The following is a 15,103-nucleotide window of genomic DNA, read 5'->3' on the forward strand; positions in this document are numbered from 1 at the left end:
GCTTTTCCTTTTTTTTTTTTTTTTTTTGTTTTTCCACCTCTTTCTCTTTCTCGCTGTCTCTCCATCGACCGCGAGAAAGAGGGGGGTTTGAGTCCTCGCTGGTTTCCTCGACGTGTCTTCCGCTTTCTCGGTGGCAGCGGAGGAAGAGGAAGAGGAAGAGGAAGAGGAGCTCTTCCCGATCCCGAGCGGACTCTCATCATCCGATCTGCAGCCCCTCCCTCTCGGGCGCGCGCTCTCTTCCTCGATCTCTCGATCGACAATCCTTCAATTTCCTGATCGAGATCTACGCTCCTTCTTTGGCAGATTCACAAATCTCTGTTCAGGTTGGTTCTATCCTTCCTTCTCTTCCCAGATCTGGCGCTTTGATTTTGATCTCGCTCGTAATTCTCCCTGTTTTGATTTCTCCGTTCATGTGTATGTTTATACATTTGGGCTCTACCATCTCTGAGCTGTGTGGTGCTAAATGTTTGTTAGATCGTTGGTTGTTTACAGTCGGATGAGAGATCTGAATCTGCTCATTCGAGTTTCCCAGATTATGCATACTTTGAATAGATTTAGTTTTCTCCATTTATTCGGGCCTTTATCTCCTGTGAATGTAGTTTTTTCCCTTTTTTATTTTGTTTTCTCTTTCTCCGAGTTTGTAGAAATTGTTGACAAGTTATAGTTCCGTCTATCACATCTTTGTGTAGAACCATTGATCTCATATCCTATCTCAGAATAGGGCTCCTTTCTGGGCGTTTTGTCAATTTGAGGTTGTATTTTCTCTTCTTACTTTGTTATTTCATCTTTACATTGGCTTCGGATGCAGAAAAAGGGGAAAAACTAGCAGTTCTGAAGCCCACATATCGCTATAATTATAGTAATCACGTAACTATGCCCCAGAAGTTTCATAATTGAGCTTCCTTGAATGATACTCATCATTTGTATCTTATTCAGAATTGTTACTTTGATTTTGGAGGGTAATCCAGATGTTTATCCGCACTGCCTTCAACATTTAATGTTTTAATGTTTTAATTAATAATATTTGTGGTTTACTTTTATATCTCATGACTACCACTTGGTCTTGGAGACTTATTGAGGCTTTATTTCTATTTCTTTTTTTTATTTGATATGCTGGGATGAGTCATTCTTTGTCAATTCCTAATATAGGTTAGCATTTAGCAGCATCTACTTTGAGCTTTCTTTTAAATACTGTATCTTGTTCTTTTTTTTTGTGTGTGTATATATATATATATATATAAATTATTTTATTTTTTTCTATTTAACACTGCCTGCCTTATTTTATTTTATTTTTACATGCGGGAACAACACCTTTTACATAAGGTGGCTCTACCAGCATCGTCTATTGTTTCTCCTCTTGATTCATTTGTTTTATTGTCAAAATGTAGTATTATCTGATTTCTTTGCAGGAGGCGGGCGCCACTGAGCAGAAATACAGAAGGCTGCTAGTGCCGGAAGCATGAAGAAAGCATTTGATCAAACTGTCCGCGACATGTATTGGCTTCTTTTACATACAAAAGTCTTATTTCTTCTTCTCATACACATAGGCTATTTATGAGAGATATTTGATTAATGTAAATTGGCTTTGTCGTTCTGTAGTAAGAGAGAGGTGAATAAGAAGGTCCTGAAGGTTCCTGGAATAGAGCAGAAGGTAGATTCGCGGAGTAAAATTCTCATGCATGTCTTTGTCTGTTTAGATTTTTTCCATTTTCACTTTAATTGCTCTCAATGTGCCACTACTAGCAGTTATCTCAATGTCACCCATTTAATATGGGTCCTTTTCCTTTTTTGATGGTTTATCTCCATTAGATTCTTGATGCTACAAGCAATGAACCATGGGGCCCGCATGGATCACTTCTCGCGGATATTGCCCAAGCAACACGAAATTAGTAATTTTACTATCACATTTTACTACATTATGCAATTTTGCAGTATGATACTAAGAGAGTTAAGCAATGTGCAGTCATGAATACCAGATTATTATGAATGTGATATGGAAGAGGATCAACGATACCGGAAAAAATTGGCGTCATGTTTATAAGGTGCTGTGCTTTTCTTTTTTTTGATCCTATCTATCCTGGTAAATATGCAATACTTGGGAATGTGGAAGTGCAAGATATACTTACTCAGTTATGCTTATAAACTTTTACTAAAATCATTGTGCTTTGTATGAAGTCCTATATAACACTATAGTATTTCAATTTCTATCGGGTGGCTGGCACTACCTAATTGAGTGTTTTTGTAAAGTCCTATATAATTTGGCAATCTTCCTTTTCATATTGGTTTGTAGGCATTGACTGTCTTGGATTACCTAGTTGCTCATGGTTCTGAGCGTGTGATTGATGATATCAGGGAGCATTCTTACCAAATATCGGTTAAGTATTATTTTGTTATTGATTTACTTGATACTACTTTGCTTCATTTTCTGCAACCATGGGTATCACGTGCAAAGCATTATTACTGATGGAGTGCATTACAATATGTCAGACCTTATCGGACTTCCAGTATATTGACTCTAGCGGGCGGGACCAGGGGAGTAATGTTCGAAGGAAATCTCAAAGCCTTGTTTCTCTAGTTAATGATAAAGAAAGAATACAGGAAGTTAGACAAAAAGCAGTCGCAACTAGGGACAAGTGAGTATGCTCTTTGTAGTAAAAAGAACTGTCTGTGCGATTTGTTCTTCATGTATAATTATTTTCATTTTTTATTCTATAGGTACCGCAGTACATTTTCAACGGGTGGAACAAATAGGCCTAGCTCCTATTCTGGTGCAGGTGGCTATGGTGACCGTTATGACGATGATCGCTACGAAAATCGTTATGGTGGTAGGGATGATGAACGGAATGGTAATGGAAGGGAAAGAGAATGGGGTTACAGGGATGATGATAGATATGGAGGGGGTGGAGATTCGTATTATCGTGATGGAGACCGTTATGCTAGGGATACAGATGAACGTTATGGAAGAGAGAGTAACTACAGGGCAGATGAATACCGAGGAGCCCGTGGCAATGATGACTATTCATATGGGTCAAGAAACAGGAGCTTTGATCGTGACAGAGACCGTTCTCATGATGATGATGACCGCTATTCTTCTCGGTATGCTCTCAGTCCTTGTCATCTTTCCATTGTTAAATTTTTTATTTCCTTTAGCACTTTCTAACTCGGCGTTAGGTTGTATGGATGTAACAAAAAATCTTTCTGGAGTAGTGTGATCTATTTTTTCACTTTTACCTTTATTTGATTGTTGCTTGCAACTTTACTTATTTGAAGCTCGATAGATATTTCTTTCTCAATTTTACATATTGTTGAATATGATCTATGATCTAAGTATTTTGATTGTTAATTTTGCTGCAGAAGTGATGGTGGCAAACATGATGACCCTCCTCAGGATGAAAGGTGAACTTTGAAATTTCTTGAACTTTGAAATTTCTTGGACTACGTAACTATCTTTATTTTATTTTTCAAGTAATTTTTTAAGTTCTATTGCGTAACTGCCATTCCGATATGATAATTGATTACAGTCGACTGGAACAAAAGCTTTCAAAGCAGAGTGTCGATGCACCACCCAGCTACGAAGAAGCCATTGGGGTGACTCAAAATCAAATGAATGAAGAAAGGTAATTATTTCATGGTCCTTGAACATATTGGACTGATAATTGTGCAATTGCCTTGTCTGACAAAATTTCCATTCAAGAAATGGAGGGACTTCGTCAGCTTCTGCCCCAAAGGTTACTTCACCCACTGCACCTAGATCAAGTTCTTCCTCAGGTCCTCCAGCTCAAGCCACAGAAAATGTTACCCCTGTTGAAAAACCACTCGCGGAAAATAATGGGGGTGACGGTTTTGATGAGTTTGATCCTCGAGGTCCTGTGTCAGGTACTGCATAGTCTTTCTATCCTTTATTTGTCGCCATAGCTTCCTATGCATCTTGAGTTTCGCTTTTCGTTTTAAAATGTGTAAATTTTGTGGACAAAAGTATTCAATGTTAAATAAGTTGGTTGCTAATCCAACATTGTTGATGTAGTAAATTGAGATTTTAGATGTTTTGATTAGTTTGTCGGACTTCGTAATTTCAGCTTCCAATTGTCATGCGAGAGTTTTGTTGTGTTATAACAATGTTTGAGCAATTCTGGCAAATTGGGAAAATATGTAGTGTCTCATCAACTTTCCTTATTTGAACCTGCTAGTACTGTGTGGATTGCCTGAACTTATAGACACTTGTATATAGACTAAACTAAGCTCAATCTGGTATGCTTATTCAACAACTATGGTAATTACACTTTATTTTTTTCCTGATTGGTAGAAGTAAGCGTATGCTAGCCCTTCATGCCCATATATAACACTTAAAATCTTACAGAAATAAGCCTATTAAAGTTTGTTGAGTTTTTGAATTACTTGCCAAAAAAAGAGTCTGAAAATATATTGTCTAGGCTAGTAAATTTTCTGTGTTGGAGTTGTAATATTTGTCTAGTTCCAGGAATGATGCACCACGAGATACTTAACATTGGTTAAGCCATAGGAATTGCATATGATCGAACTGATTGAAATGTTTCATTCAGTGTGATATGCTTCAGTAAGGAGGGACTTTTTTCTTTTTTCCTAACCATCATAATTAGAAAAAAAAATGAATATTGAAGCTCTCATCAATGAAGTGTGAGACTGATGATAATGATTTTCCCATGATAGTGAAATTGACCAATAAACATAAAAGAGTAATATTCGTGAATCAAGGAATAGGATTACTGTTTGTGATTGGGGTTAGCTTAGTTACTGAGATTAGAAGATCTGAGACATTAAGGTTTTGTATTACTGTACTCTGAAATGTGTGAACTATTGTTCTGTTGGTTAGATTCCATAAATCAATATCTATGAGTGCAAATTGAACTGATTCGATCTCTCTTCTCTTTTCTTCTTCTTCCCACCCCTCCCATTTCTTTTTTTTTTTCCTTTTTGTCCGCCTTTGTGATCAGCCACCACCCAACCTGCAGCGAGTAGCTTGGAAATGGATTTATTTGGTTCACTATCTGCCACAGATACTGTTAATTCATTAGCTCTGGTGCCTATCACTACTATTGATACTTCTCCCGAGCCTGAAATTCCTGCAAATTCGGGTTTTGGGACCAGCAATTTTGTGGCTCAGCCATCAGCATCTACTGCAATGAATGAGGTTATGGGTCAACTCACTAATCAATCTATCATTCATAATCTTCCCATCGATGCAAGCATAACAATCTTTTATCTTATTCTCTGTTCTCTTATGCAGCCCAGCAATAATAACCCTTTTGGAGATGCTCCTTTCCTGGCTATTCCTCAAGAAAATTTGCTAGCTCAGCAGCCAACTCCGGCACCTGTCAGCCCTTTCCAGCCGAATGGTTTAACTGGAGGTGGTGAGCCTCTACCATCTATGCCTCCCAAGATGGAAACACACACGAACTTTGATTTTGGTGATGCGCTCGGCGGTCTTACTTATGCTCCCAGTGTTCCATTCGGTCAACAAGACTCCTCTCCGTGTCCTCCATTTTTGGTGGAGCCACAAGCATCTATGCTTATGCATGGAACTGATGTTCCATCTACTGCTTTTCAGCAGCCAGGGCCAACAACTTTTAACCCTTTAATAGCTCAACCTGCAATGCCTACAAGTATTCAGCCAGGTCAAACAAGCTTTGTTCCGCAGCCCTTCACAGGAACACTTCCCTCACAGGGAGCTCAACCTGCAGCACCTCCAAATATGCACATAAATCAGTCGAGTTCTCTTATGCAGTCAAATCCGTCGGCTCCCTTCGGCTCACAACCTACGCCACCTGCTTTACATGCAACTCAGCCAGTTAATCCGACTAATACACTCCCATCTAATATGAACCTCCTCCCACAGTCAGCCGCCTCGGCTCCTGTTTCTGAGGAAATAGGTCCTAATCTTTCATCTCTGCAACCTGCTAAGACTGAGCCTACCAAGAAGTTTGAACCCAAATCGGCAGTTTGGGCTGACACATTGAGCCGGGGCCTGGTCAATCTGAACATTTCTGGACGTAAGTGCTTCCACCTTCTGCTTATTTGCTGCTATCATTCTTTGGCAGAAGCCGGATCTATGTCTCTATTGTTGCTGAGTCTTTTATGCTGGTGTGTTTTCTTTTTTCAGCTAAAATCAATCCACATGCTGACATTGGAGTTGACTTTGATTCCATCAACCGAAAGGAAAAGAGAGAGGAGAAGAAAAGCTCCACTGCTCCTGTGACATCTACGGTCACAATGGGGAAAGCTATGGGAGCTGGTTCGGGCATAGGTCGTGCTGTTGCTGGCAGCATGGCACCCCCTCCAAACGCCATGGTAGGTTCTGGCATGGGGATGGGCATGGGAATGGGTGGTTATGGTGGGACTGTGAATCAGCCGATGGCCATGGGAATGGGAATGAACATGGGAATGGGGATGGGTATGGGGATGAATATGGGCATGGGTCAAGGAATGCCTATGAGGCCACCAACTGGGATGCCACCTAGCCGGCCTGCAATGCCTGGTGCAGGCTACAATCCAATGATGAGCTCGGGTTATGGTGCACAGCAGCCGTTTGGCAGTGGGTATCGGTGAATCAGGTGATAGTCTTGTTATCAAGATATTGTGGAATATGGGATTGTTGATAGAAAATTGAACTGGTGTTAGGATTTGTTCAGCTGTCTTACTGTATCCAGTAGCTTGTTATCTCAATCATGATCGTGATATCCAAGTTGGATCTGGATGTGTTTATTGATACGTGTAATTGATACAAGCAGTCCTGCTGGTACTACACAAGTACAACTTTCCAGTTGTATCAGATTGAGGTCTGGATGCTGCGGACCTCCGATATGTTGTTGTAATGGATGATAATCAGCCTTTGGCTGTTTTTGTGAACTATTGGCTTATTATTTGTTGCAGCATGCTCGCTGGATAGACAATAAAGAATTGATATTCTTTACTGCAAACGGTAAGACCGAAATGTATTCTTCTTGGTTGTGATGGCGCATACATGAGTATAGCCTCTTTTCTCATTTGGTTTAGATAAAATTGGATGTCTTCTCGCATATCTAAGATGGGCGTCTGCCGATCTGATTTGTTTGTTTGATGTTGTGCAGCTTGTCTAGCTGTGACAGCTGCATCTTCTTGATTTATAGAGATGGCTTGGCGTGGCACGGTTGCTTGACTATGCAGTAGTGTCCCGTGGTGCTGCCGGTCAAATTGATTTTAAATATGCGTCCTTAATTCATCAATCGAGCTAGTTCTCATGCTATATATACAGAATTCAACTACCTGAATATAAAAGATGGGGGCAAAACATTTCTTTTCATTTTTTTTCTTTTAAAAATTGCTGTTCTAGATCGGTATTTGGAGTTCGATCACACATTTATAACCTGCTTTCTTGAGTTTTTGAGATCATCTGTCCGCCTGTTTCCCCTTGGTTCTACGGAGTAAGATTGGGCTTTGTTCAAGTCTAAGACTATTTCTGAGCTACCGCTGGATCAGCTCTTCGGAAATTCCAGCTGCGCGGAAATTAAAAAAGTCGTCGGTTGGTGTCGAACAGCAGAGCGTACGATTAGTGTAGAGAAGAGAAATGAGTTAGTGGCCGGTCATAGCATCCCCGTAGCGTTCCCGCATTTTTTTTTTTTTAATGTCAAATAATAAATGTCATCAAGTTGTCTCCTCTCTGCAAACCACACAGTTGGTTAAAGAAGCTAAAAAAGTATCACGACGACATGAGTTGTTAAGCTCATAATTTTATGTTTTATATAAAAGTAAGCACATGGTTGTCGAGCAAAAGAAACAGAAGAACTGCGGAGGGTGGAAGACCAACAAAAAAGAACAGAAAAAAAGAAAAAAATTAATGTAGTGCCAACCGTAATTATCTGGAAAAGAATAGACACCCAAATCCCATCTCAGCCGGCACGAGCAGAGACCTCTCATCCCTTTTTATTTTATTTTTCTGAATTTTAACAGAATTGAAAGTTTATACAATATAGTATTCTTTTAGTTAAATTTCGTAAGGCCGAAGTTTTTAAATTATGTACGCTTCGTGATATTCAAAGAGTAGTATATATTTAAAGACATAAATTTTGAATATTAAGTTTCTCAATAATTGAATTTGTGTATCGCTCTCCAATTTTTGGAGCTGTACCACACTTGGCTAATTTTTTTCGTTTTTTTTTTTTAAATCTATAAAATGAGTATTCTTTTGTTTTCTTATATATAGTAATAATAGTAATAGGATGTGGTGAGTTGATACGCTACACCGGGTGCAGGTAATAACTCGTCGTCAAAGTACAGGAGGAGATCCAGCGTGTTTCCGCCTCTGCTATTTTCTGTCCATCGAGCACAGGAGCGGTGGAAAGAAGGAGAGAGAGAGAGAGAGAGAGAGAGAGAGAGAGATTCCGGGGATTTCCTTTGACGACGTGTCGACCACGGCTTCCTCCTCGCCGGAGCTCTTCGCCGATCAGACAGAGTCAGAGATTCACAAATTTCTCTCTCTTTCTCCTTCGCCTTCTTCTCCTCAGGTAGGTCGGTGGATTCGTTCGATCGTTCCTCGCTCTTCCCATTCATCTCGCTCGCTCTATTATATCCGTCTAAATCTCCATCTAGCCCTCTGTATCTCCTGTTTTCGTTTCGATCCTTGTTTCGCTCCCCCTCGTCCTCGTTTCTCTTTCATGTGCATTGATATATTTGTCACATTTCGAGCTGCGTGTTCGCTGAATGGCCGTTATCGTAATCTGCTCGGGCGTTCGGATGGGAGAGATCTGAACGCTATGTTGTTAAAGGACTTCCATTTCGGCAGAGTTTCTCATTCTAGATTTTGCAACTTTGCATTGCTTACTCGTGTTCCCAGATTGCCTTGCCTTTCTTTTGTTGACCTGAGGAGCAGATTTCAGGCCGAGTTTGGGACCGCGTTCTCCTCTCCTCTCCAAATGCATTCATTTTCATGCTATGTCCGCGCTAGCGTGCTGCTCCTTATTGCCATTCGGTCAGTTTGAGGTTGCGTTTTTCGCGTTTGCTCCTCTGGTGTATCATTCAGATATACATACGCTGGTGCAGTGTTGTTGTTATTATTTGGAGACGTCGAAAAGGCAGAATTCAAGTAGCTTTACGCATCTCTGTCTCTATCGTAATAATACGTAAATGTCCCCTACCAGCTTCGTAATTGGTTGCTCCCGCGAACGAACACTCGTGATTTGGTATCTTGTTGGCAATTGAAATTTTGATTTTGGAGGGCAATGCAGATGTGTGATGTGTGCCCACACAATTTTCTATATGTTGTGTCTGCACTGTGCTAGTTATTATTTTAGGATTTCTTTTATTTCTCACGGCTACTGCCTGATCTTGAACAATTATAGCCTGTCCTACTTTTATTGATAGGCACCTATTAGCATTATCTCGTTTTATCATTTCAGCACTTGTGAATATTCTTCCCACCCTTAGATATGCTTTAGATTAGTCGTTCTATGTCGGTTCTTGTTGTACAGTAGCAACATCTATTGAGCTTTCTTCCTAGAAATGACTCCTTTTCATTGTGTATTTTAGCCCGTTGTTCGTGTGCAGGAGACAACACCTCGTCACTAGCTCTACCAGCTTCTTGTAGTGTTTTACCTCTTGATTCCATCTTTATATTGTCAAACTGCAGGATCCTCTGACTTCTTTGCAGGAGGTAGGCACTGAACAGAACTACAGAAGACTGCTTGTGGGGGAAACATGAAGAAAGTGTTCGGTCAAACCGTCCGTGACATGTATTAGCTTCCTTTACAGAGATCTCCTATTTCTCCTTTTCTCATGCAACATAGACTCTGTTAATATAAGAGATGTTTAACTAATGTAAACCGGATACTGTGTGCTGCAGTAAGAGAGAGGTGAACAAAAAGGTCCTGAAGGTTCCTGGAATAGAGCAGAAGGTAGATTCGTGGAGTTTTACTATCTTGCATGCCTTTGTCTGTTTTTGATTTTTCCATTTCCACTCTTATTGCTCGCAATGTGCCACTTCTAGCATTTATCTCAATGTCACGCATTTAACATGGGTCCTTTTCCTTTTTTTGGTGGCTTATCTTCATTAGATTCTTGATGCTACGAGCAATGAACCGTGGGGCCCACATGGATCGCTTCTTGCGGAAATTGCCCAGGCAACACTAAACTAGTAATATTACTATCACGTTTTACTACATTATACAATTTTGCAGTATATGGTACTAAGACTGTTAAGCAATTGTGCAGTCATGAATACCTGATGATTATGAATGTGATATGGAAGAGGATCAACGATAGTGGGAAAAATTGGCGTCATGTTTATAAGGTGCTTTGCTTTTCTTTTCTTTGATCCCATCTATCATGGTAAATGTGCAATAGTTGAGAACATGGAAGTGCAAGATATACTTATTCTGTTATGCTTATGAACTGTTACTAAAATTATGAAGTGTTTTTCATGAAGTCCTGTATAACATTATGGTCTTCCAATTCCTATTGGGTGGTTGGCGCTACCTAATTGAGTGTTTTTGGAAAGTCCTATGTAATTTGACAATCTTCCTTTTTGTATTGGTCTGTAGGCATTGGCTGTCCTGGACTACCTAGTTGCCCATGGATCTGAGCGTGTGATTGATAATATCAGGGAGCATGCTTACCAGATATCAGTTGAGATGCTTATCATTTTGTTCTTGATTTACTTGATATTACTTGGCTTCAAATTTCTGCAACCATGGGTATCACGTGCAAATCATTATTACTGATGGAGTGCATTACTGTATGTATGTCAGGCCTTATCCGACTTCCAGTATATTGACTCTAGCGGGCGGGACCAGGGGAGTAACATTCGAAGGAAATCTCTAAGCCTTGTTTCTCTAGTTAATGATAAAGAAAGAATACAGGAAGTTCGACAGAAAGCAGTTACAACTAGGGACAAGTGAGTATGCTCTTTGTATTAAAAAAAGAACCGTCTGTATGACTTGTTCTTCACCTATAATAATTTTCTTTTATTTTATTCTGTAGGTACCGCAGTACATTTTCAACGGGTGGAACAAATAGGGCTAGTACCTATTCTGGTGCAGGCAGCGATGGTGACCGCTATGACGATGATCGCTACGAAAATCGTTACGGTGGTAAGGAGGATGAACGGAATGGTTATGGAAGGGAAAGAGAATGGGGTTACAGGGATGATGATAGATATGGAGACAGTGGAGATTCGTATTATCGTGATGGAGACCGTTATGCTAGGGATACAGATGAACATTATGGAAGAGAGGGTAACTGCAGGGCAGATGAATACCGAGGAGCCTGTGGCAATGATGACTATTCATATGGGTCAAGAAACAAGAGCTCTGATCACAACAAAGACCGTTCCCATGATGACGAAGACCGCTATTCTCGTCGGTATGCTCTCGGTCCTGCTGATTTTGCTTGCTGTTAATTCTTCTTGCTTCCTTTATTACTTCTAAGTCAGTGTTGAGGAATGATTTTTTTGCATGATTGTATCAAGTCTCTCTCAAGTAGGTAACCCTTTACTTTTACATGTATTTGATTGTTGCGTGCAATTTTACTTATTTGGGTTTTGATTAGATATTTCTTTCTTAAGCTAATCTTCTTTTTGTGTGTTATCATGAACATAAGGTTGCATATGATCTATGCTCTGAGTATACTTGACTGCTACTTTTTCTGCAGAAGTGATGGTGGCAGGCATGCCGACCCTCCTCACGAAGAAAGGTGAATCTTGAATTTCCTTGGATTGCATAACTACCTTTTTTTCATTTCTGAAAGTAATGTGCTAAGGTTTTTCACATTGCTGCCCTTCCAATGTAATATTATTATCAGTCGACTGGAACGAAAGCCTTCAGAGCAGAATGTTGGTGCCCCTCCCAGCTACGAAGAAGCCATTGGGGAGGCCCAAAATCAACTGGATGAAGAAAGGTAATTATTTTCTTGCTCCTTGAACATACTGGACCAATTAGTATACAAATTGCCTTGTTTGACAATATTTTTAATCAAGAATTGGAGGGAATATATCAACTACCGCACCAAAGGATACTTCACCCTCCGCTCCTAGATCAAGCTCTTCATCGGGTCCTACAGCTCAAACATCAGAAAATGCTACTGCTGTAGAATCTGCACTCCCTCAAGCTAACGAAGTTGATGGTTTTGATGAGTTTGATCCTCGAGGTTCTGTGTCAGGTACTACATATTCTGGCTTTCCCTTATGTGCTTCCATGAATTGCGCTGTGCTGGAGTTTGGCTACCATGGTGTAAATATCTGCGTTGGAGTGGGAATTGAACTGATTCTTTCTCTATCTTCGTTTTCTTTTTTCTTTTCTTTTTTCTTTTGTCTGCCTTCGTAATCAGCCACCACCCCTCCTGCAGCAAGTAGCTTGGAAATGGATTTATTTGGATCACTATCTGTGACAGAACCTGTTAATTCGTTTGCTCTGATGCCTATCACTCCTATCGATACCCCTCCCGAGCCGGAAATTCCTGCAAATTCAGGTTTTAGGACAGGCAGTTTTGTGGCTCAGCCATCAACATCTACTTTAATGAGCCAGGTAATGGGTCAACTCACTAATAGATCTATCAGTCATAATCTTCCTGTCGATTCAAGCATAACAATCTTTTATCTTCTTCTCTGTTCTCTTATGCAGCCCAGCGATAATAACCCTTTTGGAGATGCTCCTTTCCTGAGTACCAGCGATAATAACCCTTTTGGAGATGCTCCTTTCATGGCTAGTCAAGAAAATTTTCCAGCTCAGCAGCCGACTCCGGCACCTGTCAGCCCTTTCCAGCTGAATGGTTTAACTGGAGGAGAGCCTCTACCACCTGTGCCTCCCAAGATGGAAAAACACACGAACTTTGATTTTGGTGATGCGCTCAGTGGTCTTACTTATGCTCCCAGTGTTCCGTTCGGTCAACAAGATTCCTCTCTAAGTCCTCCATTTTTAGTGGAGCCACAAGCATCCATGCTTATGCATGGAACTGATGTTCCATCTACTGCTTTTCAACAGCTAGGGCCAACAATTTTTAACCCTTTAATAGCTCAACCCACAATGCCTACAAGTATTCAGCCAGGCCAAGCAAACTTTGTTCCACAGCCCTTCACAGGAACACTTCCCTCACAGGGAGCCCAACCTGTGGGACCTCCAAATATGCAGATAAATCAGCCGAGTTTTCTTATGCAGTCAAAGCCGTCGGCTCCCTTTGGCTCACAAACTATGCCACCTGCTTTACATGCAACTCATCCTGTTAATCCGACTAATACACTCCCATCTAATATGAACCTTCTCCCGCAGTCAACCGCCTCGGTTCCTGTTTCCTTAGAAATAGGTCCTAATCTTTCAGCTCTGCAACCTGCTAAGACTGAGCCTACCAAGAAGTTTGAGCCCAAATCAGCAGTTTGGGCTGACACATTGAGCCGGGGCCTGGTCAATCTGAACATTTCCGGACGTAAGTGCTTCCACCTTATGCTTATTTGCTGCTATCATTCTTTGGCAGAAGCCGGATCTATGTCTCTGTCGTTGCCGAGTCTTTTATGCTGGAGTGTTCTCTTTTTTCAGCTAAAATCAATCCACATGCTGATATTGGAGTTGACTTTGATTCCATCAACCGAAAGGAAAAGAGAGAGGAGAAGAAAAGCTCCGTTGCTCCAGTGACTTCTACCGTCACAATGGGGAAAGCTATGGGAGCTGGTTCAGGCATAGGTCGTGTCGGTTCTAGCGGCATGGCACCTCCTCCAAATTCCATGGTAGGTTCTGGCCTAGGCATGGGGATGGGCATGGGAATGGGAATGGGAATGGTCGGTTATGGTGGGACCGTGAATCAGCCTATGGGTGTGGGAATGGGAACGAACACGGGGATGGGGATGGGGATGGGGATGGGGATGGGCATGGGCATGGGGCAAGGAATGCCTATGAGGCCGCCATCGGGGGTGCCACCTAGCGCACCTGCAATGCCTGGTGCAGGCTACAATCCAATGATGAGCTCAGGTTATGGTTCACAGCAGCCATTTGGCGGTGGTTATAGGTAAATCAGGTGATGGTCTTGGTGTCATCATTTTGAAGAGTGGGGTGTTGATTGAAAAGTGCGCCGATCCATGTTAGTATATTGTTGAGGGTTTTTACCGTATTCACCACCTTGTTGTCTCAATCATGATCATGATATCCATTTTCGATCTGGATGTCTCCATTGATATGCATTACTGACACAAGTATTCCTTCTGATGCTACACAAGTACAATCTCGGATATGTATGTGAGTTGAGGTCCCAACCCTGCGGACATATGTTATGTCGTTGTAGTGGATGAAAATCGGCCCCTGGCCTGTTTTTGTGAACTCTTCTCGAATTATTTGTTACAGCATGCTTGCTGGATAAACAATAAAGTTTTCGCATACTTTACTGCAAATGGTGACACAAAAATGTATTCTTTTGGCACGCATAAATTGGGCCTTCAATTTTTCGGTTTTGCATGGGCCCTGCAATAGTGCGCAACAATAGTGCGACGCCCAAATCTATATGGCTTTCTTCTGAATCTCAGAACCTTATGGACGAGAGATTTAGCAGGAACAGAGCAAAAATTAGGCGCTCCTCATTCAAGTTCCGAACCAGATGGCAGCTCAAAATAAATATTTTTAATATCTGCGGACACGGGCATTCTATCTTTACCATATATTATTTTAGCTACTCAAACCAAACAAATTAAGGGGCGAGTCATAAAAATAATGGGACGGCACATGCACGCAGATGCATGGTAGCTAAATTATATATATATATATATATATGACTGCAAGCTCTGGCCGAATTAATATTTGTCCGCGTGCCGAGCATGCATATAGGAAGCCAAGTCCACCGAATGAAATTGCATTGCGTGGGTGTGAACGCCACGACTCCCAACAGCCTAAGAAATCAAGAGAAAGGGTCTCTGATCACTTTCTTCTGATGTAATATTTGGCCAACGTACGTGTGTGCCTCCTCGTGAACTAATTTTAGACACAACGCCACTGACCTCATGCGGAGGAGGATCCAAGAGTTCGTTCTAAGAAAACCAACAATTTGCCAAAGGAATAGAAGTGGCAAAGTGGCTCATCAAATCTCCCTTTCCAGAGTAAAAGCAAGATAGAAATCAAAGGAA

The 15,103-nt window shown here is 41.1% G+C and overlaps 2 protein-coding genes across 5 annotated transcripts; both read left to right on the forward strand.

The window, feature by feature from the left end:
• Positions 29–6,959, forward strand: LOC109727468 (clathrin interactor EPSIN 2-like). 2 transcript variants are annotated; one of them, XM_020257604.1, is made up of 14 exons: positions 29–323; positions 1,410–1,494; positions 1,600–1,651; positions 1,810–1,889; positions 1,964–2,042; positions 2,291–2,374; positions 2,488–2,633; positions 2,716–3,096; positions 3,355–3,396; positions 3,522–3,617; positions 3,695–3,876; positions 4,971–5,167; positions 5,264–6,026; positions 6,137–6,959. In XM_020257604.1, the coding sequence occupies exons 2-14, from the start codon at positions 1,460–1,462 to the stop codon at positions 6,580–6,582; spliced, it is 2,583 nt and encodes an 860-aa protein (XP_020113193.1). In that variant the 5' UTR covers positions 29–323; positions 1,410–1,459; the 3' UTR covers positions 6,583–6,959. The 2 variants fall into 2 exon arrangements, with proteins under 2 accessions (XP_020113193.1, XP_020113194.1); XM_020257605.1 differs by lacking the exons at positions 29–323; positions 1,410–1,494 and having other exon boundaries at positions 1,644–1,664.
• On the forward strand, positions 8,219–14,377 carry LOC109727467 (clathrin interactor EPSIN 2-like). 3 transcript variants are annotated; one of them, XM_020257603.1, is made up of 14 exons: positions 8,219–8,516; positions 9,638–9,740; positions 9,851–9,902; positions 10,062–10,141; positions 10,219–10,297; positions 10,548–10,631; positions 10,755–10,900; positions 10,987–11,367; positions 11,656–11,697; positions 11,806–11,901; positions 11,981–12,162; positions 12,349–12,527; positions 12,624–13,422; positions 13,533–14,377. In XM_020257603.1, the coding sequence occupies exons 2-14, from the start codon at positions 9,706–9,708 to the stop codon at positions 14,000–14,002; spliced, it is 2,625 nt and encodes an 874-aa protein (XP_020113192.1). In that variant the 5' UTR covers positions 8,219–8,516; positions 9,638–9,705; the 3' UTR covers positions 14,003–14,377. The 3 variants fall into 3 exon arrangements, with proteins under 3 accessions (XP_020113192.1, XP_020113190.1, XP_020113191.1); XM_020257601.1 differs by having other exon boundaries at positions 8,220–8,516; positions 12,331–12,527; XM_020257602.1 differs by having other exon boundaries at positions 8,220–8,464; positions 9,659–9,740; positions 12,331–12,527.

This window comes from Ananas comosus, linkage group 22 (genome assembly GCF_001540865.1).
Source record: "Ananas comosus cultivar F153 linkage group 22, ASM154086v1, whole genome shotgun sequence".
Lineage (NCBI taxonomy): Eukaryota > Viridiplantae > Streptophyta > Magnoliopsida > Poales > Bromeliaceae > Ananas > Ananas comosus.

Excerpts from the sequence above, each read along its gene's own strand:
- LOC109727468 (XM_020257604.1), top strand. The coding sequence starts at position 1,460 with ATGAAGAAAGCATTTGATCAAACTGTCCGCGACAT. Across the intron at positions 2,375-2,487 it reads AGCATTCTTACCAAATATCG|ACCTTATCGGACTTCCAGTA; the intron begins GTTAAGTATTAT and ends ACAATATGTCAG. Across the intron at positions 3,097-3,354 it reads GATGACCGCTATTCTTCTCG|AAGTGATGGTGGCAAACATG; the intron begins GTATGCTCTCAG and ends ATTTTGCTGCAG.
- LOC109727467 (XM_020257601.1), top strand. The coding sequence starts at position 9,706 with ATGAAGAAAGTGTTCGGTCAAACCGTCCGTGACAT. Across the intron at positions 10,298-10,547 it reads ATTGGCGTCATGTTTATAAG|GCATTGGCTGTCCTGGACTA; the intron begins GTGCTTTGCTTT and ends ATTGGTCTGTAG. Across the intron at positions 13,423-13,532 it reads CAATCTGAACATTTCCGGAC|CTAAAATCAATCCACATGCT; the intron begins GTAAGTGCTTCC and ends CTCTTTTTTCAG.